The 26144-nt window shown below is 43.3% G+C and overlaps 1 protein-coding gene across 1 annotated transcript; it reads left to right on the forward strand.

Moving 5' to 3' along the window:
• The first annotated feature begins 159 nt into the window (after window positions 1-159).
• Window positions 160-25147, forward strand: LOC136439872 (glycerophosphodiester phosphodiesterase 1-like). Its single transcript, XM_066435527.1, has 6 exons — window positions 160-408; window positions 1600-1775; window positions 3260-3365; window positions 3835-3927; window positions 4414-4628; window positions 24589-25147. Exons 1-6 carry the CDS (start codon window positions 160-162, stop codon window positions 24722-24724), a joined length of 975 nt encoding a protein of 324 aa, XP_066291624.1. The 3' UTR covers window positions 24725-25147.
• The last annotated feature ends 997 nt before the right edge of the window (window positions 25148-26144 follow it).

Below are 26144 nucleotides of genomic sequence, written 5' to 3' on the forward strand. Positions count from 1 at the left end.
CTGTCAGGTCGTAAGGAATGCACTCAAAAACCGACGAAATGGAAAAGATTTCAGCATGTGTTGCAACATCCGCCATGACAGTTGACCTCATCTTGACCTCTAGCGCATGCGCACAGGAAATGTTGTGGAAGTTGACGTGACAGCCAGCTGATCGGCAAGATGCCGGTTCGTCTTTTGGTCGTCCTTGGTCCCCAAGTCTTGGGCGTCTTTCTCGTCATCTTAGCGATCACGCGCAATCTTCAGACAACTGTGCTCGCTCTAGCCTTTCTCAGTGCGTGTGTGTATCATTTCCGCATCACTCCCGTGAGCGAGAAGGCGGTGGAAGCGGTGCTAGGGCGGTCTCACGTCGTCGGCCACCGGGGCGCCAGTCGCCAGGCCCCCGAGAACACCATCGCCGCTTTCCGGACGGTAAGGCACAAAGCAGGCCGTCTCTTTGTTTTAGATTAACAACAACAAAGATTAAGAGAAAAAGAAAGAAAATTCAGTCAGATATGTTGCTATATAACGTCAGTATGTTTTATATGAGATAAGATATCTTCGGTCAGTTCAGACTGGTATTATTGGGCTATTCCATTGAGAACAAAGGAGGATTGGGACTGTACTACTGTAACAGTGGGGATCAACCTCCACTAACTGACCAGTCTAACTGGTCCGGACCTTTTAGCCTTGTGGTTATCACGTTGATTTCCGAAGCCGTGCGGATCGGGATTGGCACGGGTTCTAATCCCGGGAGCGTTGTACTCGCCCCTTTGGGTTTTTACAGTGGTTCCCACGCCGGCCCTGTGAGTAACGATCAGATCACACAGGGAATGTCGTACTCGCCCCTTTGGGTTCCCACAGTGGTTCCCACGCCGGCCCTGTGAGTAACGATCAGATCACACAGGGAATGTCGTACTCGCCCCTTTGGGTTCCCACAGTGGTTCCCACGCCGGCCCTGTGAGTAACGATCAGACCACACAGGGAATGTCGTACTCGGAGACTTGGGACGAGTCTGAAAAGAAAAGGGGGAGTAGTGTAACAGTGGGGATCAACCTCCACTAACTGACCAGTCTAACTGGTCCGGACCTTTTAGCCTTGTGGTTAGCGCGTTGATTTCCCAAGCCATGCGGATTGGAATTGGTGCGGGTTCTAATCCCGGGAGCGGCGTACTCGCCCCTTTGGGGTTTTACACTACTATTAGTATTGGACATGGGTCAAACAAATCTGATACATCTTACTAACAAAAAATCCTAATACTGTACACCCTTCTCCCATTTTTTTGGAACAGCCCATTGTTATGTTTTATTCGGTTGGTTGGCCACAGATTATGTCCCAAGAGCTTTGATCAAATGATAAAAAAAAGTCTTAATCTGTCGAGATATGTAGCATGACAAAGGAGGTTAAATTTTTTTAACCTCCTTGTTTAAACCTCCTTGGCATGACGAAATGCTGCTCCAGCCAGAGATAAATGTGTAAACACAAATTGCTATCACTAGTATCAGGATATGCAGCTTGTACTCTTCAGTACAAACCTGGTGTGTTACGCTATGAGGTGGTTTACCGGGTATGCACTACAAACTAACAAACAAATCATGTTTATCTTTTGCTGTATCTCTCCAGGCTAAGAAGAACGGAGCTGACAGTGTTGAATTTGACCTTGAGTACACCAAGGATGGGGTTCCAGTCCTCCTACATGATGACACTGTGGACCGTACCACTGATGGGACGGGGAACATCAAGGACCTCACCTTTGCTGAGGTTCAGCAGTTGGACGTGACTGCTAAGCACCCAGAGGCGTAAGTCAATGGTGAAGTAGTGGGTTTTGGTGGTCTACTGTACCCCCTGTGCAAAAGTGTCTGTACCGCCTCTTATGCTCCCTCAGTGAATGCCTTCAAAGCCAGATTCGACAGGTACATGGAATGTCATCCTGTTAAGTACAACCACAGAGCTTTGGAACACCCACATAAACCCACCATGACGGTTGAGTGAAAAAGAATTCAACAATGAAGAGCGGTCTAAACTGGAACAGTCCTACCTGACCGAAAATTCTACTCTAGTCTTATGCAAAAAGTGTCCGTACCCAAATGCAAAAGTGTCCGTACCACCCATGCTAAAGTTTTTGTAACCCCCATGCAAAAGTTAGCCTGGGTGACATCTTCCTTTGTAACCGCTGGCTAAATCTTTTCGCTTGCTAATCCGTAGCATCCTGTTGTCTTATCGCATGGTGAATAGGGATTAAGTGACAAAAGGGAGGGAATTGAGTATTACTGTAGAAAGCCTTCCAAGAGAGTAGGAGTAGTCTTCAAAAACCACCCTCCCTAGGCCACACCTGCCATATACAAATCATAACAAATACAACAATTGCCGTGTCTATGGAAACTGGCGAGCCTTTGTCAATGACCAAGTGAAAATGTATCATCACTGTGTTTCTGTTCAGTATATATCAAATGTAGCATGTGATATTTACAGCAAAATCCTCAGTCTTGCAAAATACAGACTAACGGGTTTACGCAAGGTGACAGTTACTAAAGCCACTGAGTGGATAGATATTGGAAATAGTCAGACGCTTCTGGTAGCACCCACTACCTTTTGCCAGTGACTGGACGAGATTTTTGGTTCACCAAGAACTATGAAGTGATATATGCAGATGAATTAAACTTATGGCCACGCCAATTTTTTTGTTGCTTCTCGGAATCGCCTCTCCTGTTTTTTCCATTTTGAAAAAAAAAATTGGGTCGCTATTCTCATTCAGAAATTTTCACTCACGATTTTACTATTTGTTCAGTTGGAAAACTCAATAGCCACCAAAATAGATTATAAAGGCCTGCACATATACACTTCGGTCGCTATTCTCATTCAGAAATTTTCACTCACGATTTTACTATTTGTTCAGTTGGAAAACTCAATAGCCACCATAATAGATTATCAAGGCCTGCACATACCTAAAAAGTGTGGTCATATTTTATCATAAGTTACAATTTTTCATTCATTAAAACTATTTCTCAATATCAATCCATATATTACATGGCGAAAGGTAATTTTGTTACTGAAATTATAGTACTAGATCAAAGAAAGGGTTGCATTGTATAAAATGAGCCATACAAAGCTGAAACTGGAATAATCATCTTATTCTTTATGTTATGTAAACCCTTATCTTCACCCCAGACTATTTGCCAATTTTTTTTTTTTTTTTCCCTGTCGCTCCGATTTTTTCCTGAAAAAATCTGAGAATCAAGAAATAAAATTGGTGAGGCCTATGTAATGCTTCTCATCCATCCAGGTCGAAGTTTAAAGGAGAGAGGATACCCACACTGGAAGAGGTGGTAAAAGAATCCCTGAAGCTAGGCATGGTCATGTACATAGATGTCAAGCGACTACCAGAGAATGTGAGCACTGTTTACTTTGTATTGTGTGTTTGAATATAATCTCCAGGCAGATCTCCACGGTGCTAGAATCGAACAAGCTAGCCAGAGAAGCTCCAGTCAGCCAGGGAAGTTGTCAGGCACAGTCGGTTGCAATAAAAACTCCTTCTGCCAGTTGGATAAGGTCTTTGCAACCGTTGGGTCTGCTTAGAGACTATTTGAATAGAGCTGTATGTTCTATGTAGTTCCTTGTCATATTGTTCATTAAATGCTAAAAATGCTCCCTAAAAACTAACACCTTTTGTGTGCATTCAAGAAAAGTATACCACAGCTGTTGAGAATTTTCTTAGACAATTTTTCTGTTGTCTTGAATGTTTGAGAAATTATAAATATCCTCAGGACTGAGAGTCTGAGATTCTTTCTTACTTTTCAGGGAGTATGAAGGAATAGAAAGCCTAAGTATAACCTGACAACATGCCTTCTTTCTGTTTAGTCGGCAGAGACTCTACTCAACTTGTTCCAGAAATACCCAGACCTATACAAGTCTGCAGTGATCGTTTCCTTCTTACCAACCGTCATCTACAAGGTCAGGAATAGGGCAGAAATCTGAATGTGTGAATTAGTGCTAAAACTGCATGTAGTTCCGAATATTCAAAATATATCAAGTTCTGGCTATAAAAAAAGGACACTGAATTCCCTATATCTTTGTAATGGTAACAAATGTTTGGAATGGTAACATTGTAACAGCTTTGCTACAGTGAAACCTGTACAAGTGACCACCTCTAAATACATGTGAGTACCACCTGGCCTACATGTATGTGACCACTTTTTGGTGGTCCCTTGGATATTTTGTCACATCGACAGAGCCTGTCTATAGTGACCATCTGTATACATAGACCAGATTTTATCTGTGAGTGGTCTTTGTGGGCAGTCTTGAATTAAGGAAATGGAATAAGTTAGGTGTTATAACCGGGTGTGTTATGGCCCCATAACACATGGGCAAGGGAGGCTTCTGATTGGTCGACGCCATCTGGCTATGTGATAATTCGATTTAATGTCTATTTGCACATAGATCCGTTCTGGGGATCCAGACATTGTGACAGCCCTTTCATGGAGACCCAGATACTACAGCTACGACAGTGTGGGTGGAGAGCCCAAGTACACCCAGACCTGGAAACACGTCCTGATGAGTTTCTGGGATATTGTGTATGAATACGTCCTGCACTACTGGCTGTGGTACATAGAGGGTATCTCAGCTGTCAACATGAACAACCATTGCATATCCAGGTGAGTTATCAAAAAGTTTGGTGGTGAAAAATTATCAGAACATCCCATAAACTTTGACCCAGTGCTCAGGTCACCTCTTCACCCTGAATTCAAGACACTGCAAATATGCTTCCCTTGTATGACTGTACTACAGAACTGTTTCAACCATCTTGAATTACCATTTAGCATCACTCTGCAAAAACCTCACTGTCCCTCCCACTAAAAAATACCCTCATTAAATCAGGACCCCTATCGCTCCACGTTACCTCGCTTGCAAAAGGGCCCTGATAATCACCGCCGCCAGACATGGTTCCGGCGACGTCGCCAACACTTGCTCATGAATAATTGATGAGCTGGCCATATTTGGCAATGAGCAGACTGACGAACTAATCTCCAGACGGAAGTTGCGGACAAGGTCGGTAGGCTTGCTCGGCTTTCGCTGCCACTGGGAAGCCCATATAACAGTGGCTCTTCCCTCCGCCTGTCCTTACACTTAGAAATTCCTTCCCTGCCATCAAGCAGTGTCTGTAGGGTGGACTGCTGATGCTGACGAAGCCGCTCTAATCCAAACAAGTCTTCCACAGCTGAAGCAAAACTATCGGCTGCCATTTGTTTTGGGTAACCAAAGCAACGATGTAACACGTAACCTGATTGGTTGATAGCTTCCCAGCGTTCTTTGCGTGTTTGCTTCCGATGAGGGGAAGCAGACCCCTCTGATTGGCTGAAGCTGTTTTGTTGGTAACGTTGCCAGAACCATGTCTGGTGGCGGTGATTATCAGGGCCCCTTCGCGAGCGAGGTAACATGGAGCGATAGGGGTTCTCAGATTCAATGAGGGTGCTAAAAAATAAAACCACCACGAAATGAAATGAACTTACAGTAGCCTCCGTTGAAGACACCTTCCGGTATTTTTTCTCATTACTTGCTTCTCAGCAAGCAATAGGAAGAAAAAAATGTAATGAGAAAACAGTAACTTGAAAAAGAAAACAGCCGGAAGGTGTCTGCTACGGAGGCTAAACTCACAGTATGTTTGTATCAACTTGCTTGTATGGTAATGATTTTGACTAATTGTGGGAAAATGTCCCCGTGGTCATTTTTGTTAATTGGCTCGGCCTGGCAAGCTCCGCCTCCACCGACAGGTTCCGAGCAGACCAGCACATGCTCACCCCCCGTCGGCACCTCCGCTCAGACCACTTCCACCCGCTTTTCGGCGGTACTAGTCACATCCCAGAGCGGTCCGCTTTCCAAAAAGTGGCTAATTTGAGTACTATTAACACCCTCCAGATTAATTTTGGACTTTCTATTGCACTTTGGACTAATGCTTGTAGCCTCTGACAGCTTATACTTACAGAGATGATATTTTGTGAACAACTTCCTTGCCACTTTATGGATCATAATGACCCCCAGCGGGGGTCGTCACGCGTCGTTGAAAATCGAAAAACCTTCAGATTTTTCCCGAAAATCTTCAGATTTTATGGAAAATCTTCAGATTGTTTGAGATAACCTTCAGATTGTTTGCAAGAATCTTCAGATTGTTTTGAGATTGCTTTCAAAGAACCTTCAGATTGTTTCAAAGAACCTTCAGATTGTTTCGAACAATCTTCAGATTTTTTAATGTGATCTTCAAATTTATGTTTCAACTTCCTTTAATATTGATTAGTATGATATGAAAATTGATAAGAATGGTTTTATTGTTGTGTGAGTTTTGTACTTTTGATGGGAAAATGGATCTAACCAATCCTGATTAGCTCCTTTCACTTGCAACTCATGGCTTTTTAGTCGAACAGTTCTTTGTGGGCTTAAACAGAGCGACCTGTCTTTAGATAGCGCGAACTTAGCGAACATTATGTAGTTGTTAAACGGAGTTGGCAGAGAAATCCATGTTCTCGGGAACAACAATTTTGATCGGAGCCTCATATCGAACCTGACTGCAATATTTATCCTCGTTCGCCCCTCAAGCCCTGGATAACAAACGTACCCTTACTATTGTTTTGGTGGTATAATGATGAATACTGCATTTGGATGCAGTTGTCATAATGCCGTGGGTTTGACACTAGATGAAAATAAAAATCCACTTGAATCAACTGTCAGTTCTACATGTGTATTGTTGACAACCGTACGAATGGTAATAACTCCTCATTATTATAATAAATTACCTATGTCAAGTCATGGAATTTTACCGCTTCCGAGACAGCATCGGCTTCCAATGTGATGTGCAATGTAGTTATACATATAAATTTCCATCACTGGTTGTGTTACAGGTACTAACTTGTAAATGACAGCAGAAAACAGTCGTGGGTTCAAAATTCAGCTGCTATGTGTATTGCTACTTTGCGGTAGATATTTGGCTTGTTCATTGTTATTGCAACCATTTGATCAACCTGGGTTATAGGTCTTCAAAGATGTGTTTTATCCATGACATTTTAGTTTTTTTAAGCTTGCATGCAGTTGATATATCATTATGTGGCAAGAATGCAACTTCTGAAGATGCCTCAGGCCTGGAAATAGTGGGTGCATGTGCACCTGTGTGCACCCAAAATTGGAGCTGTGCACCTAATTTTTGACTGTGGGTGCACCAGTGCACCTAGATATTTTTGTAGGCTATAAGGTAAGGGTACTATTATATTGTACACTAGTATACGAAGAATACAGAAATGTAAGTATCTTGACTTACTTGCCTTTTAGACAGAATAGCTAAAATTACCCTTCGTTGTATTCTACTTGATGTAATTCTAGTTAGCTATAGAATTACAGGTTGTAGTTCTTAAGAGCGTTAAACTTGGTAATTTTGTTTTGCTGACATTCAACTTTATTTTATGTGGTGCACCCAAAATGTTTTCTGTGCACCTAATTTTTTTTTGTCGGGTGCACCAGTGCACCTATTTCCAAAAATGAATTTCGAGCCCTGTGCCTTCTTGTTAAACATTGTGCATGCAATACGAAGCAGTGTTACATCAAGTCATCTCCAAGCAGATAAAGAGAGTTCTCTCACCAGTGGAAAGACTTGCTGAACCAAGTTATGTTAAACAAGCTGGACCCTACATGTATATCTTCTTGGAGATTTATGTTTGCCAGGGTATCACATATAGGGCAAGCATACACGTGTAGATTCAAAATGATATAAAACATGTATGAGTGGAACTTGGCTGTCACCTCAGTATCCAACTACACAGAAAACAGATGCAGACAAATTACTACCACCTTCAACATTCATGACTGGCACAACCATACAGTAGGTTAGAATACACCTACATTGTAGGTGTAGCTCCTTAAGACACCATGCACAGGATTTGTGTGTTGTTTGCCAAAACTCTATTATGCTTTCCCTACTTTCAGCATTCTATGGCTCTCCATGTGTCAGCATAGATGGATTCATTCTAATCATAGGCCTAGACAAGACCTAGAAAACATCTCTTCAAGTTGTCTTTGATTGAAAGTAAAATTTCTTACTCATTTGTTGGTTTCTCATGTTTTGCAGTGGCCATTATTCTGTGTTGAAAGGACAGTAGCTGTTGATATCATCTATTTAGAGAGGTGATGACTTGTTAATAGCTTTTTAATTGATTGGGAGGAGAAGTCATTTCCCACTACTCCGCCCACTCCATTACTTACTGGACTTGCTAACTGTAGTAGCAGGCACAGCTTGAAATGATTATTTGCTGCTGACTACAAGATCTGTAAGAGAGATATGGAAACTTTAGAACAGATCATCAGTACGGATATCATCCTAAGGAAATCTTTGAATGTACAATAAACATTAGGGATATTACAAAGTAGCCCTATAGCACCCTATTACATACACTTGAGCTTCACTGTATAGCGGACTATACCCTGTAGTGTATAGCGGAGTACCTCGGTCGATTTCTACTATTTTCCCAACGATAGGACAGGGCCTGGTAGAGGCTGTAAATTTGCCCTGTCAAAATGCAAGGAAAACTGTCTAGATTTCACACTTTTCTGGGAAGGGTGCCCACAAACCCCTACTTTGCAACCTTTAGTGCTTGCTGTGATGCTATCACCGTACCAATTTGCCTTCTGCACCTAATCTCCTACTCTGTAAAAAGTTATGGTGACTACCTGAGTTGTGTTGTCTCAGGCATAGCCTCCTTTGCAAACTTTCTAGTTGCTACTGGCATTTATTTCTAGGAGAGCGCGGGCAGCAGATAGCATTTCTCCTTCAAAAGAATCTGGCCCCAGCGTGTTATAAATCACGAATCAGTGCTCCCCCCACTCCAAATTTAATGCCAGCACCACCCAGAAAGCCATCAAATCTCATACTCTCCAAGCAGGAGTCCAGCTCCGGCTGGTGTTTAATGTGTTTTGGAGAGTTTTGGGCGGGCTTTATATTTCATCCGTTTTCCTGATATCACCCAGTCAAAATAGAAAATGTGACAAAAACGCCAGGTAAACATATCAAAAACCAGCCGGAGCCAAACCTACGCATGTATTCTTGGAGAGTAGCTATCTCAGATCCTAGTCTTGCCTGGTCTTCCCATCTGGGAGGAACCCCTGCTGAAATCATTATTGACACAAGACAGTAAAGAGAGAGTAGAGCTGCCATCCAAACAGACATCCAGCAAACTATTTGCAATGTTTTTATGCAATTGTGAGTTAATAGTGCCAATGATGATGATGAGTTAAGTGCCAATGACTTTAAAAAACTAGTTCTATAATGTATATGTACCAAGGAATATACTGCACATGAAAAGAATGGGCTCTTTCCTAGGGGTAGGAAGATATGATCAGCTTGGATGACTAATTAGTTACAGGACTTCCTCCCCTGGGCATTCCCAGGCCAAGAGTTTCCTTGTTACCACCAGCCACCAGCTTGTGGAATCAAGGATCCTTCAATGGTGGAATCTAGGAGCTGGGGCAGGGCCATTCAAGGAACTCTGCCTGGGCTTTTCAGGATCTTTCAGCCCTTTGCCTGGGCTTTTCAGGATCATGACAGATCTGTACCAACTTCATGTACAAAAAAATGAATTGAGATAAGCAGTGATCTCAAAAGGTAAATTTGTATTGATGAGAAGGTTTGTTTTTTCAAGCATGATAAATTCAAACCGTCTTGAGGAAGGCAGCGCCTGTTGTGGACTGGTCTATTTTCTTCCGCTGTGCTCGTGCATTAGCTCCTTCCAATGTCGATCTAGTTGAGATTTGAACTGGTTTTGCTGGAGACTACACTCTCTGGTAGAGAGTGCCAAATGTTTAAGGTCAAACAGTATCATTTACAAATCCACCAGACAATTTGGTGATCATCATGTGTTGGTGGCAAGAAGTTTTGAAATTAAGAAATGATCTACCCGTATGTGCTCTTGAACATTTAGCAAGAGATAGAAATGAAAACAAAGGGACAGAAGGATGTGCATTCACACCCTGAGACTTTACTGAATGAAATATTCTTCTTACACAGCTTTCAAAGCTTTCGGTATAGCCTGGATGCCAGACCCCCAATCTCCAAAATATCTATCCCACGGTCTGGCATTCAGGCTGAGCCAGGCCTGGGCTGAGCTGAGTTTCAGCAGGGCCTCTTCATGGGCTGTTTATGCAAGAGGTACACAGATGGTCTCTTGAGACTAGACTCCCAAAGAGGAGATCTGATCATGATAATAAGCCCAAGCCCACCAACACCAGAGAGTAGAGACCACAGGACCAAGCTGAAGCTAGCCCTCGATTGGGCCTTCGATTCACAGCCTTCGTTTCAGCCCTCGATTCGATTTTGCCGCCGATTCAGCCTTCGATAAGAGGGAATAGACAGAACATAGCAACCTATTCAGTTACCGATTCGAAAAACCTAGAATCTAGGCCAGCTCTCTTACAACGAACACAAAAGGCAATACAAGGCTCAACTAGTACCAAACAAGGAGATATTTACTTGCAAATAATGTCGGAAAGGACATAATATCACGAAATCGGCATAAAATAATAGTGACAACTGACAAAGGACACTGGCCCTCGATTCGGCCGTCGATGGGATTTTATCTAGATGTGGCCCATGAACTTGAAATAGTAATTAGGATACGTTGAGATCTAGAGTACTTTATGCAAGTATCTAATTCAACTGGCCGGATTGGATGAACGAGCCACAGGGGGTCTCATCAAGCCCCGGTGAAACTAGCCCTCGATTCAGGCATCGACTTGCCTGGGAAAGAATGGCTTGCTGGACGGCTTGTAGCGCTTTCTGCTGTTTAGCTAAATGTGGTACATGAATTTGAAATAGTAATTAGGATACATTAGGATCTAAAATACTTTATGGCGCATGGCCGGATTTGATGTACGAGCCACAGGGGGTCTCATCAAGCCCCGGTGAAGCTAGCCCTCGATTCGGGCATCGACTTGCCTGGGAAAGAAAGGCTTGCTGGACGGCTTGTAGCGCTTTCTGCTCTTTATCTTAATGTGGACCATGAATTTGAAATAGTAATTAGGATACATTAGGATCTAAAATACTTTATGGCGCATGGCCGGATTTGATGTACGAGCCACAGGGAGTCTCATCAAGCCCCGGTGAAGCTAGCCCTCGTTTCGGGCATCGGCTTGCCTGGGAAAGAAAGGCTTGCTGGACGGCTTGTAGCGCTTTCTGCTGTTTAGCTAAATGTGGCCCATGAACTTGACATAGTAATTAGGATACATTAGGATCTAAAGTACTTTATGCAAGTATCAAATTCAACTGGCCGGATTGGATGAACGAGCCACAGGGGGTCTCATCAAGCCCTTGTGAAGCTAGCCCTCGCCGATTCGGGCATCGACTTGCCTGGGAAAGAAAGGCTTGCTGGATGGCTTGTAGCGCTTTCTGCTGTTTAGCTAAATGTGGTACATGAATTTGAAATAGTAATTAGGATACATTAGGATCTAAAATACTTTATGGCGCATGGCCGGATATTATGTACGAGCCACAGGGGGTCTCATCAAGCCCCGGTGAAGCTAGCCCTCGTTTCGGGCATCGGCTTGCCTGGGAAAGAAAGGCTTGCTGGACGGCTTGTAGCGATTTCTGCTGTTTATCTAAATGTGGCCCATGAACTTGACATAATAATTAGGATACGTTGAGATCTAGTGTACTTTATGCCAGTATCAAATTCAACTGGCCGGATTGGATGAACAAGCCACAGGGGGTCTCATCAAGCCCCGGTGAAGCTAGCCCTCGATTCGGGCATCGACTTGCCTGGGAAAGAAAGGCTTGCTGGATGGCTTGTAGCGCTTTCTGCTGTTTAGCTAAATGTGGTACATGAATTTGAAATAGTAATTAGGATACATTAGGATCTAAAATACTTTATGGCGCATGGCCGGATTTGATGTACGAGCCACAGGGGGTCTCATCAAGCCCCGGTGAAGCTAGCCCTCGTTTCGGGCATCGGCTTGCCTGGGAAAGAAAGGCTTGCTGGACGGCTTGTAGCGATTTCTGCTGTTTATCTAAATGTGGCCCATGAACTTGACATAATAATTAGAATACGTTGAGATCTAGTGTACTTTATGCCAGTATCAAATTCAACTGGCCGGATTGGATGAACAAGCCACAGGGGGTCTCATCAAGCCCCGGTGAAGCTAGCCCTCGATTCGGGCATCGACTTGCCTGGGAAAGAAAGGCTTGCTGGATGGCTTGTAGCGCTTTCTGCTGTTTAGCTAAATGTGGTACATGAATTTGAAATAGTAATTAGGATACATTAGGATCTAAAATACTTTATGGCGCATGGCCGGATTTGATGTACGAGCCACAGGGGGTCTTATCAAGCCCCGGTGAAGCTAGCCCTCGTTTCGGGCATCGACTTGCCTGGGAAAGAAAGGCTTGCTGGACGGCTTGTAGCGATTTCTGCTGTTTAGCTAAATGTTGCCCATGAATTTGAAATAGTAATTAGGATACATTAGGATCTAAAATACTTTATGGCGCATGGCCGGATTTGATGTACGAGCCACAGGGGGTCTAATCAAGCCCCGGTGAAGCTAGCCCTCGTTTCGGGCATCGACTTGCCTGGGAAAGAAAGGCTTGCTGGACGGCTTGTAGCGCTTTCTGCTGTTTAGCTAAATGTTGCCCATGAATTTGAAATAGTAATTAGCATACATTAGGATCTAAAGTACTTTATGCCAGTATCAAATTCAACTGGCAGGATTGGATGAACGAGCCACAGGGGGTCTCATCAAGCCCCGGTGAAGCTAGCCCTCGATTCGGGCATCGACCTGCCTGGGAAAGAAAGGCTTGCTGGATGGCTTGTAGCGCTTTCTGCTGTTTAGCTAAATGTTGCCCATGAATTTGAAATAGTAATTAGGATACATTAGGATCTAAAATACTTTATGGCGCATGGCCGGATTTGATGTACGAGCCACAGGGGGTCTCATCAAGCCCCGGTGAAGCTAGCCCTCGTTTCGGGCATCGGCTTGCCTGGGAAAGAAAGGCTTGCTGGACGGCTTGTAGCGATTTCTGCTGTTTATCTAAATGTGGCCCATGAACTTGACATAATAATTAGGATACGTTGAGATCTAGTGTACTTGATGCCAGTATCAAATTCAACTGGCCGGATTTGATGAACAAGCCACAGGGGGTCTCATCAAGCCCCGGTGAAGCTAGCCCTCGATTCGGGCATCGACTTGCCTGGGAAAGAAAGGCTTGCTGGATGGCTTGTAGCGCTTTCTGCTGTTTAGCTAAATGTGGTACATGAATTTGAAATAGTAATTAGGATACATTAGGATCTAAAATACTTTATGGCGCATGGCCGGATTTGATGTACGAGCCACAGGGGGTCTCATCAAGCCCCGGTGAAGCTAGCCCTCGTTTCGGGCATCGGCTTGCCTGGGAAAGAAAGGCTTGCTGGACGGCTTGTAGCGATTTCTGCTGTTTATCTAAATGTGGCCCATGAACTTGACATAATAATTAGGATACGTTGAGATCTAGTGTACTTTATGCCAGTATCAAATTCAACTGGCCGGATTTGATGAACAAGCCACAGGGGGTCTCATCAAGCCCCGGTGAAGCTAGCCCTCGATTCGGGCATCGACTTGCCTGGGAAAGAAAGGCTTGCTGGATGGCTTGTAGCGCTTTCTGCTGTTTAGCTAAATGTGGTACATGAATTTGAAATAGTAATTAGGATACATTAGGATCTAAAATACTTTATGGCGCATGGCCGGATTTGATGTACGAGCCACAGGGGGTCTCATCAAGCCCCGGTGAAGCTTAAGCCCTCGATTCGGGCATCGACTTGCCTGGGAAAGAAAGGCTTGCTGGACGGCTTGTAGCGCTTTCTGCTCTTTATCTTAATGTGGACCATGAATTTGAAATAGTAATTAGGATACATTAGGATCTAGAGTACTTTATGCAAGTATCAAATTCAACTGGCCGGATTGGATGAACGAGCCACAGGGGGTCTCATCAAGCCCCGGTGAAGCTAGCCCTCGATTCGGGCATCGACTTGCCTGGGAAAAAAGGCTTGCTGGACGGCTTGTAGCGATTTCTGCTGTTTATCTAAATGTTGCCCATGAATTTGAAATAGTAATTAGGATACATTAGGATCTAAAATACTTTATGGCGCATGGCCGGATTTGATGTACGAGCCACAGGGGGTCTAATCAAGCCCCGGTGAAGCTAGCCCTCGTTTCGGGCATCGACTTGCCTGGGAAAGAAAGGCTTGCTGGACAGCTTGTAGCGCTTTCTGCTGTTTAGCTTAATGTTGCCCATGAATTTGAAATAGTAATTAGGATACATTAGGATCTAAAGTACTTTATGCAAGTATCAAATTCAACTGGCCGGATTGGATGAACGAGCCACAGGGGGTCTCATCAAGCCCTTGTGAAGCTAGCCCTCGCCGATTCGGGCATCGACTTGCCTGGGAAAGAAAGGCTTGCTGGATGGCTTGTAGCGCTTTCTGCTGTTTAGCTAAATGTGGTACATGAATTTGAAATAGTAATTAGGATACATTAGGATCTAAAATACTTTATGGCGCATGGCCGGATTTGATGTACGAGCCACAGGGGGTCTCATCAAGCCCCGGTGAAGCTAGCCCTCGTTTCGGGCATCGGCTTGCCTGGGAAAGAAAGGCTTGCTGGACGGCTTGTAGCGATTTCTGCTGTTTAGCTAAATGTGGCCCATGAACTTGACATAATAATTAGGATACGTTGAGATCTAGTGTACTTTATGCCAGTATCAAATTCAACTGGCCGGATTTGATGAACAAGCCACAGGGGGTCTCATCAAGCCCCGGTGAAGCTAGCCCTCGATTCGGGCATCGACTTGCCTGGGAAAGAAAGGCTTGCTGGATGGCTTGTAGCGCTTTCTGCTGTTTAGCTAAATGTGGTACATGAATTTGAAATAGTAATTAGGATACATTAGGATCTAAAATACTTTATGGCGCATGGCCGGATTTGATGTACGAGCCACATTTAGCTAAACAGCAGAAAGCGCTACAAGCCGTCCAGCAAGCCTTTTTTCCCAGGCAAGTCGATGCCCGAATCGAGGGCTAGCTTCACCGGGGCTTGATGAGACCCCCAGTTGCTCGTACATCAAATCCGGCCATGCGCCATAAAGTATTTTAGATCCTAATGTATCCTAATTACTATTTCAAATTCATGGGCAACATTTAGCTAAACAGCAGAAAGCGCTACAAGCCGTCCAGCAAGCCTTTTTCCCCAGGCAGGTCGATGCCCGAATCGAGGGCTAGCTTCACCGGGGCTTGATGAGACCCCCTGTGGCTCGTTCATCAAATCCGGCCAGTTGAATTTGATACTTGCATAAAGTACTTTAGATCCTAATGTATCCTAATTACTATTTCAAATTCATGGGCAACATTTAGCTAAACAGCAGAAATCGCTACAAGCCGTCCAGCAAGCCTTTTTTCCCAGGCAAGCCGATGCCCAAAACGAGGGCTAGCTTCACCGGGGCTTGATGAGACCCCCTGTGGCTCGTACATCAAATCCGGCCATGCGCCATAAAGTATTTTAGATGCTAATGTATCCTAATTACTATTTCAAATTCATGTACCACATTTAGCTAAACAGCAGAAAGCGCTACAAGCCATCCAGCAAGCCTTTCTGTCCCAGGCAAGTCGATGCCCGAATCGAGGGCTAGCTTCACAAGGGCTTGATGAGACCCCCTGTGGCTCGTTCATCAAATCCTGCCAGTTGAATTTGATACTTGCATAAAGTACTTTAGATCCTAATGTATCCTAATTACTATTTCAAATTCATGGGCAACATTTAGCTAAACAGCAGAAAGCGCTACAAGCCGTCCAGCAAGCCTTTCTTTCCCAGGCAAGTCGATGCCCGAATCGAGGGCTAGCTTCACCGGGGCTTGATTAGACCCCCTGTGGCTCGTACATCAAATCCGGCCATGCGCCATAAAGTATTTTAGATCCTAATGTATCCTAATTACTATTTCAAATTCATGGGCAACATTTAGATAAACAGCAGAAATCGCTACAAGCCGTCCAGCAAGCCTTTTTTCCCAGGCAAGTCGATGCCCGAATCGAGGGCTAGCTTCACCGGGGCTTGATGAGACCCCCTGTGGCTCGTTCATCCAATCCGGCCAGTTGAATTTGATACTTGCATAAAGTATTTTAGATCCTAATGTATCCTAATTACTATTTCAAATTCATGGTCCACATTAAGATAAACAGCAGAAAGCGCTACAAGCCGTCCAGCAAGCCTTTCTTTCCCAGGCAAGCCGATGCCCGAAACGAGGGCTAGCTTCACCGGGGCTTGATGAGACCCCCTGTGGCTCGTACATAATATCCGGCCATGCGCCATAAAGTATTTTAGATCCTAATGTATCCTAATTACTATTTCAAATTCATGTACCACATTTAGCTAAACAGCAGAAAGCGCTACAAGCCATCCAGCAAGCCTTTCTTTCCCAGGCAAGTCGATGCCCGAATCGAGGGCTAGCTTCACAAGGGCTTGATGAGACCCCCTGGGCTCGTTCATCAAATCCTGCCAGTTGAATTTGATACTTGCATAAAGTACTTAAGATCCTAATGTATCCTAATTATTATTTCAAATTCATGGGCAACATTTAGCTAAACAGCAGAAAGCGCTACAAGCCGTCCAGCAAGCCTTTTTTCCCAGGCAAGTCGATGCCCGAATCGAGGGCTAGCTTCACCGGGGCTTGATGAGACCCCCTGTGGCTCGTTCATCAAATCCGGCCAGTTGAATTTGATACTTGCATAAAGTATTTTAGATCCTAATGTATCCTAATTACTATTTCAAATTCATGGGCAACATTTAGCTAAACAGCAGAAATCGCTACAAGCCGTCCAGCAAGCCTTTTTCCCCAGGCAAGTCTATGCCCGAATCGAGGGCTAGCTTCACCGGGGCTTGATGAGACCCCCTGTGGCTCGTTCATCAAATCCGGCCAGTTGAATTTGATACTTGCATAAAGTACTCTAGATCCTAATGTATCCCAGTTACTATTTCAAATTCATGGGCCACATTTAGATAAACAGCAGAAATCGCTACAAGCCGTCCAGCAAGCCTTTCTTTCCCAGGCAAGCCGATGCCCGAAACGAGGGCTAGCTTCACCGGGGCTTGATGAGACCCCCTGTGGCTCGTACATCAAATCCGGCCATGCGCCATAAAGTATTTTAGATGCTAATGTATCCTAATTACTATTTCAAATTCATGTACCACATTTAGCTAAACAGCAGAAAGCGCTACAAGCCATCCAGCAAGCCTTTCTTTCCCAGGCAAGTCGATGCCCGAATCGAGGGCTAGCTTCACAAGGGCTTGATGAGACCCCCTGTGGCTCGTTCATCAAATCCTGCCAGTTGAATTTGATACTTGCATAAAGTACTTTAGATCCTAATGTATCCTAATTACTATTTCAAATTCATGGGCAACATTTAGCTAAACAGCAGAAAGCGCTACAAGCCGTCCAGCAAGCCTTTCTTTCCCAGGCAAGTCGATGCCCGAATCGAGGGCTAGCTTCACCGGGGCTTGATTAGACCCCCTGTGGCTCGTACATCAAATCCGGCCATGCGCCATAAAGTATTTTAGATCCTAATGTATCCTAATTACTATTTCAAATTCATGGGCAACATTTAGATAAACAGCAGAAATCGCTACAAGCCGTCCAGCAAGCCTTTTTTCCCAGGCAAGTCGATGCCCGAATCGAGGGCTAGCTTCACCGGGGCTTGATGAGACCCCCTGTGGCTCGTTCATCCAATCCGGCCAGTTGAATTTGATACTTGCATAAAGTACTCTAGATCCTAATGTATCCTAATTACTATTTCAAATTCATGGTCCACATTAAGATAAAGAGCAGAAAGCGCTACAAGCCGTCCAGCAAGCCTTTCTTTCCCAGGCAAGTCGATGCCCGAATCGAGGGCTAGCTTCACCGGGGCTTGATGAGACCCCCTGTGGCTCGTACATCAAATCCGGCCATGCGCCATGAAGTATTTTAGATCCTAATGTATCCTAATTACTATTTCAAATTCATGTACCACATTTAGCTAAACAGCAGAAAGCGCTACAAGCCGTCCAGCAAGCCATTCTTTCCCAGGCAAGTCGATGCCTGAATCGAGGGCTAGCTTCACCGGGGCTTGATGAGACCCCCTGTGGCTCGTTCATCCAATCCGGCCAGTTGAATTAGATACTTGCATAAAGTACTCTAGATCTCAACGTATCCTAATTACTATTTCAAGTTCATGGGCCACATCTAGATAAAATCCCATCGACGGCCGAATCGAGGGCCAGTGTCCTTTGTCAGTTGTCACTATCATTTTATGCCGATTTCGTGATATTATGTCCTTTCCGACATTATTTGCAAGTAAATATCTCCTTGTTTGGTACTAGTTGAGCCTTGTATTGCCTTTTGTGTTCTTTGTAAGAGAGCTGGCCTAGATTCTAGGTTTTTCGAATCGGTAACTGAATAGGTTGCTATGTTCTGTCTATTCCCTCTTATCGAAGGCTGAATCGGCGGCAAAATCGAATCGAGGGCTGAAACGAAGGCTGTGAATCGAAGGCCCAATCGAGGGCTAGCTTCAGCTTGGTACCACAGGCAGTGCCTGGGCAGTGCTGACAACAGTACATCTGGGATCAATCAGCCACCAGTTTATAGACTTGAAAATATAGCCTCTACCAGGCCCGTCCTGTCGTTGGGAAAATAGTAGAAATCGACCAAGGTACTCCGCTATACAGGGTAGTCCGCTATACAGTGAAGCTCAATCGATACTTGAACTTCACTCAAGTTCACTGTATAGCGGACTACCCTGTATATCAGAGTACCTCGGCCGATTTCTACTATTTTCCCAACGATAGGACGGGGCCTGGTAGAGGCTATTGAAAATTGTCCAGTACTGAAGAATAACCAAATTTACCAGTCTGAGAAGTTGGGCAGAGAATTGGTTTTGCTAGCTTAAGTTGACACAACTGTTGATAAATCCTTTGAAATGGTATTATATTTATATTCAACCAATTCTGAGTCATACCAAAGACTTTGTAAAGATGGTACATACTTGTGAAAGAGTATGGAAGTTATACACACTTCACTGCCAGTGGACTAGCCCCCTGCTACAGTGATTGCACAACAGTGTGGCCCAGGGCTATGAAACGGAGATGGGCACCGCCCTATACATCAATAATGGTGTGGGAGGATTTAAACAAAAAATTACATATCTACAATTCTTCTTTGGATCCACCGGTCTATAAAGTTTATATATAAGGTCTATATAATATAGTGTGCCCTGATGCTACAATCCTTTTTTGGCCAAGGACATACAGTCCTAATGGTTGGATAAGGCAAACATTTCCTAGCTTTAAAGTAAAAGAAGAAGAAAAATCCTTAGCCTCTACCAGGCTCCGTCCGATCGCTCGGAAAATAGTAGTAATCAGCCAAATAGAGTGAATAGTATGCCAGGGGTACAGTGAAGCTCAATAGGGGACTACCTTGTATAGCGGACTACCCCTGACACTCTATTTAATTATTTGGCCTATTTCAACTATTTTCCCAGCGATTGGATGGAGCCTGGTAGAGGCTAAGAAATCCTGGCGATGGTGTTAGAATTGCATAGACCTGTGTCATCCCAGTTAGCTTACATGTACCTCAGTCTGCAAAACAGTCTGAGGAAAATTCATTACGCTTTATCATTAGCTATTTATTAATAGTGTAATGTGGCTTTGTTACGGCTCAAATATTTTTAGCCAAGCACGTTTTGGTTCCAGGGTCACCCCCACTCGTGTTGGGCTCTTTTACATGCAAAGTTTGATGCCCAAAAGCTCCTTTACTACAACAAGGGTGCAGGCTTTATGTACCCCTCCAATGCAGTCTCCTTCGGAATGCTGATATGATACACTGTACTAGCATACTACACCATCTACATGTACCATGTCTACTGTATGGCTCCCATAGTTGCTCCAAGGTCACAGGTTTAAAATCATTGATTTGTTGGCCTCCTTGCTGGCTAACACTAAATCTCTACTAGTAGTATAAGGGTACAGGTGACGCTGTCATATATAAAGGACCATTAGAGAGACGCATATATGCGTGCCATGTGGAAAGCAATATGTCAGACCCTACATTTGCTTGAAGATCAGCTGACACCAACCAAGCTGGTTAGAGCAAATATGGACAGGACTGTACCCAAACTACCATCTGTGTACCCAGAAGTAAGCTGGGGGTAACACATCTTTGCTCATACAGTACAAAGGAAGCAGAAATTTTGTCTCTGCATAACGATGGGCTTTCTTGACCAACTTTGTCAGACAGGAAAGCCATCTGGGAAGGTGTTTCTCCTTTTCACTATAACCTCCTTGTGTGACCACAATGTATTGTTCCTAGCTTCCCCCTTTCATAAAGTTGGTATAGTCCTGGAGGCAAATGGTTTGTCTTCGAATTCTCCCCAGGGAGGCCTGCTCTCAGCTTTTACTGAAACCTGAGTGAGTCACTGAGTGTGAATGCCTGCATTTCATTCTCTGGGCTTGCTCTGGCATGGGAGGAGCTATAGCAGGCTGTGATCTGTTCTTAATGATGTGCTAATTGGTCATCATCTCTGCAACAGTTGAAAGGAATTATTTGCCAGGAAATTATAGAAAGTTAGGTTCTATTGTAGTTGTAGCGGTACCGAAATGAAATGATATGCAGAACTTTCTTGAAAGTTGGAACTGAGTGCAGAATGGTGTAAGTTATCTCAAGTTGGCCCTTCTATGACCACGAAAGAAATGAGACTAATCATGAGGTCACCTTTTTCCCACCACGTTTACAGACAAGAAGAAAACTACTCTCTTCTTAACAATGACAATGACAATAACATCACACACAGAATGAATGGGACCCAATATTAGTTAGAACTACATGTACAATGTAAGTGTCAGTGGTTAAGACTAGAGTAGTCACATGTTATACTGTTCATCATTGTCTGTCTGTACTTTCCGTGTTACATGTACTTGCAATTAAGCCTTTGGCCATGAACTTTCTCTTTAGTCATCATCATAACAATATACCAGTGTTCTCGCCAGGCCTTTTCAGCATAGGGGCCCCCTATGCTGTGATTTGGACCCCCTATGCTGTGTTTCAACCAGCATAGGGGTGTTTCTTTCAGGGACAAACTTTGTGACCCTTCATAAATCTTATAAAAAGTTCATATTTGGCTTTAGAATGAGGCTGTGACAGAGGAAAAACTCTACTTCACAAAATTTATCCCTCAAAATGCATGAAATAATGTTTCATTGGGTCATGAATTTACAAATTTTCCGGGGGAACATGCCGGACTCCCTACTCTGGTCATGTCTTCAGCACTCCACGTGTGACTTGCACCGCTAAAGTTGGCCTTCTGTACCTGACCCCTATGCTGTGAAAAAATTCTGGTGAGAACACTGATATACCTATCAACCCCATCATCTAGCCCAAACTCTAGGAACTAACAAGGACGACACTCGGGCTACCCATCATCTTCCTTGCATATCATAACCAACTAGCTTGAGTGTCATTTTGTATCAGTTCCAGGCTCTACCCTTTCCAGGCTCTACCCTTCACCAAGCAGTCTGAGATCACTGCCATTCAAGTGTCTGGAATAAATGTATCTGTCCAGATTCTGGCCTAGCATGCTGATTGGTCCCTTCAAAGCTCCACGGGAAGCCTTGTCCTTGTCACTCAGCTTAACGACTTTCTCCACATGGTATCTCTGTAGGGACCACATCTTACTAGGGACCACACTTCTCAGAAATGGCCGAAAGAAATGACCAAAAACATGGAGTTGATTTAATGTCATACATAGACAATGAAATAGAGTTTTCTTCAGATCTTTGTAAAATCGTCATGATAACACTTTCTATATACCAAAATGCAGGTACTACAGCCTTGTCGGTAAATAAGGTCTTTCTGGGATGGGGTGATCCCTGCTGAGATAGCATATGGAGCTCTGACAGAAGGGACCAATCAGCGTGCTAGAAAAGAATATGAATGAACTAGACAACTCGAAATAGGATTTCTCTCAACATCTCTCAGCCAAAATGATGATGATGATCCCTGAGAAGATTGAACAGCAACAAATTTTTGGGTTCTCAGCACTCAGATTAAAGAACAAAATATTGAGGACCATGTTTAGGCCTTCAGAGCACTCAGTTTTATTCAAGCAGTTTTTTTCTGCCTGTCCTCTGCTTCTGATGATGTCTGTCTGCTATATTTTTGTCCCCTTTCAATGTCCACAAATCAAGTAACCGGTGTGGTCAAAACACTAAAAAAATGATTGTGTTAGCTTTCCTTTTTGGACTGTGTTTGTTTTGTTCAATCAACCACGGCCCCTGGGGAGCCAGGCCTTAATGAATGTCATAGTCCTACAATCATAGGTTCCCCTCCCTTTCAATTAAAAAGCTATCAACAAATCATCTCTGTCAAGTTTTGCTGGACACAACATACAGTAATGGCAGTATCACATGCAGTGCCGTGCACTGACTAACATTTATGTGGCTCCAGATTTAGAACTAAGAAACTTTTAGAATGCCCGATCATTCATTTCATTATCAATGCTTACCAATACTTTATTTGAGTTTATGTTCCTCACTGTCACTGTGTTTAAAGCTGTTTTTCGCTACAACTAACTTTAAAATAGCTATGATACATCCTTGCTGAGAAGTATATATTATAATATTACAATATTGCACCGCACAATCTTTTATTTCTTTTTGAAGTTAAAAAATTTTTCTAAGTCATCCTCTAAAACTGTAACAAACAGAGTAACAGAGCAACGTTAACGTTGTATTGTAACATTACACAGTCAAGTTCATTTTAATTCAGACTAGGGATTTTAAGGCTTCAAGTTCAAATTTATACAGCCCTACCGTACTAGAAGTTTGATTACATTGTATATTATTTTAGACAACTTCAACCACCCTAACATTGCCACTGACAGAAGTTACCATGACTGTATCTGTATCTGTATAGCCAGCTTCCCAGGCACGCGGCGCGGCAGCAGCTGGTTATATTAAACTTTTGAACATATGACTGCAATCGTTCTTTGAGGCTATGCAGTGAAGGTGTTCCTACAGCATCTGATGACAACGAGTTCCATTCTACTAATCGTTCTCAGGAAATACGAATTTTTGAACACATCAATCCTTGGTTGATAACTCTGGTACTAAAAGGCATGGCTATTTCTTGTCCTTCCACTCCTTCATGAACAGAATGAAGGAGTGGAATGACGACAGCTAACTTCTGCCTCTTTTATCCTACCCTGGCTACTATCAAAAGCTACAACATCAAGTGTGTTACTTCTGTCAACCTCGCCACCTGCCACCATATAATGTCCACTGGCAGAAGTTAGCATGATGTCACCTAACTTCTGCCAACTTCTTCCACCTGCCAAAGATACCCCAAAAATAGTTACTCATTGACAAGTAAGTGGATAAAATTTTGAAACAGTCAGACGTTTCAGACAGTATCCACTGTCTTTCATCAGTGTCTTTCCTCCAAATAGATATGTTAATGAAGTAAAGACAATTTCAGATTGTTCAATAGAATAGTAAGTTAAGGTTGTATGCTAATGAATCAATTAGCTCATGTTGTTTTAGGAGCTAATGTCCCTAACCAAATCTAGGTACTCATCTACACCTAAGTGAAGTGAGTGAAGTCGTGTTAAGTGCCTTTTCCAAGGACACAGCATTGGGGCAGATCAGTAGTTTTGAACTCGGGACCTGTCAGTTCTGGGCGTAACACCCCACACAGTGCCTAAACTTTATTGCCAGTGGGCAGTTCATTCCATCCTGGTGTTCATTCCACTCCTTCACGAAATGTGGAAGTCCCACAAACACTTGTAAAAGAAAATGACGAAAATAGCCCTGTAGCCTGTGATACGATTCTAAGTCATGTTCGCTGTAGTGTCTGCACTATTTAATAAAAGACAGGTCGCTCTGTTTAAGCCCACAAAGAACTGTTCGACTAAAAAGCCATGAGTTGCAAGTGAAAGGAGCTAATCAGGATTGGTTAGATCCATTTTCCCATCAAAAGTACAAAACTCACACAACAATAAAACCATTCTTATCAATTTTCATATCATACTAATCAATATTAAGGGAAGTTGAAACATGAATTTGAAGATCACATTAAAAAATCTGAAGATTGTTCGAAACAATCTGAAGGTTCTTTGAAACGATCTGAAGGTTCTTTGAAACAATCTGAAGGTTCTTTGAAACCAATCTCAAAACAATCTGAAGATTCTTGCAAACAATCTGAAGGCTATCTCAAACAATCTGAAGATTTTCCATAAAATCTGAAGATTTTCAGGAAAAATCTGAAGGTTTTTCGATTTTCAACGACGCGTGACGACCCCCGCTGGGGGTCATTATGATCCATAAAGTGGCAAGGAAGTTGTTCACACAATATCAACTCTGTAACTATAAGCTGTCAGAGGCTACAAGCATTAGTCCAAAGTGCAATAGAAAGTCCAAAATTAATCTGGAGGGTGTTAATTGCTTTGCTGACGACTTTTCTCCACTCACACTTATGACTGTAGTTGAATATTATGTTTCAAGCTGCTTTTTGTCTTTAATAACAATTGTTTTGTCTTTATTTTTTTTCAGAGAGTATGTGAAGTTTTGGTCTGACAGAGGCTGTCGGATGCTGGTATGGACAGTTAATGACCAGGACGAGAAGAACTACTTTGCCAACACTCTTGATGTCATTTATATGACTGATGACCTACCTCCACAATCATAAGATTATTGAAAAATGCCCCTGCAGTTCTAAATAAAGCTGCTAGAGAGCCCAAACCTATGTCACTTTTTACTGAGCACAAGCGCTGTCTACCAACCAAAACTCCTAACTATAGCATGTCTAAAACATGAGAGAGCAAAGCTGGAAGTTCTGCTGCAGTACCAAGTAACACATACAGTGTTCTCACCAGGATTTTTTTACAGTGTAGGGGTCAGGTACAGAAGACCAACTTTGCCCGGTGCACATCACTCGCGGAGTGCCAAAGACTTGATAACGGTTGGGAGTCTGGCATCTTACCACACAAAATTTTGAAATTCATAACCAAATAAGACACTATTTCCTGCATTTTGAGGGATAAATTTTGTGAAGTTAAGTTTTTCCTCTGTCACATCCTCATTCTAAAGCCAAATATGACTTTTTTATAAGATTTATGAAGGTTTGGTTCTTCCCAGAAAGAAACACCCCTATGCTCATTGAAACACAGCATCGGTGTCCAGGCCTGGCGAGAACAGTGACATAGTATTATACATTCATACATATAAACATACAAATGCTACCAAAAACAAAACCTTCTGGTGAAGGTAACAAATTAACAGATTAATACATAGGGCTGGGAGCAAAACTTAAATCTGACAATGTTAACTCCCTGCTGTGTGTACCAAGGTCAGTCTTTCTGTTGAGACTCTCTGCTTTCCTGTTCATATTAAAATTAAGCATTATCTTGTTTAAGATATAAAAACCAACGAAATCAAATTGGTGTGGTTAAAACATTATGAATACAGGATATATTTTTTTGCCAATGATAATTGTAGGCAACTAATACAGTATGGCAGTTGAACTTTTCAATGTCAGTACTTGTATACTAGCCTGAGTACCAACCTCCGTAGTGACCGCTGGCTCAAAAGAATTCGCTTGCTAACCACGGAGTCTGACCCTGCGCGTATCCGTAACGGCTGTTAGTCAGATATTCGTTTCGATTTTGAACGAGCTCGCTGATTGGCCCCATTCGTCTAAGCTCCTCCCCATGCCACACTGTTCTTCGTAACGGGTAGGTTCTAAGAACTGTTGCCATGGTGATTCTTTCAAAACTGGACCCGAACAGGGCAATAGAGACACCTTGGAACGAAAAATGGCACCGAACGCAGCTCGAATTCCCCTCATTACGTGATCATGAGACAGCCGTTACGGATACGTGCAGGGTCAGACTCCGTGGTTAGCAAGCGAATTCTTTTGAGCCAGCGGTCACTACGGAGGTTGGTACTCAGGCTACTTGTATACATCCACACATTTGAAATTTTGCTGGTTTTGCCATGGCAATAACATGTAGCCAAGTGAGTTGCAAAGGGTAACGATGTCTAAAAAGCTTTGACAGAAATTGGTGACACGACAAAGTGTTGATATGTGTGTGGATTGCTGTCTTTAG

This window comes from Branchiostoma lanceolatum, chromosome 8 (genome assembly GCF_035083965.1).
Source record: "Branchiostoma lanceolatum isolate klBraLanc5 chromosome 8, klBraLanc5.hap2, whole genome shotgun sequence".
NCBI lineage: Eukaryota > Metazoa > Chordata > Leptocardii > Amphioxiformes > Branchiostomatidae > Branchiostoma > Branchiostoma lanceolatum.

What these genes read in the sequence shown, in the direction of transcription:
- LOC136439872 (XM_066435527.1), top strand. Translation starts at nt 160, where the DNA reads ATGCCGGTTCGTCTTTTGGTCGTCCTTGGTCCCCAAGTCTTGGGCGTC. An exon ending in ACTGCTAAGCACCCAGAGGC is followed by an intron (nt 1,776 to 3,259) that starts GTAAGTCAATGG and finishes TCATCCATCCAG; the next exon opens with GTCGAAGTTTAAAGGAGAGA. An exon ending in AACAACCATTGCATATCCAG is followed by an intron (nt 4,629 to 24,588) that starts GTGAGTTATCAA and finishes ATTTTTTTTCAG; the next exon opens with AGAGTATGTGAAGTTTTGGT.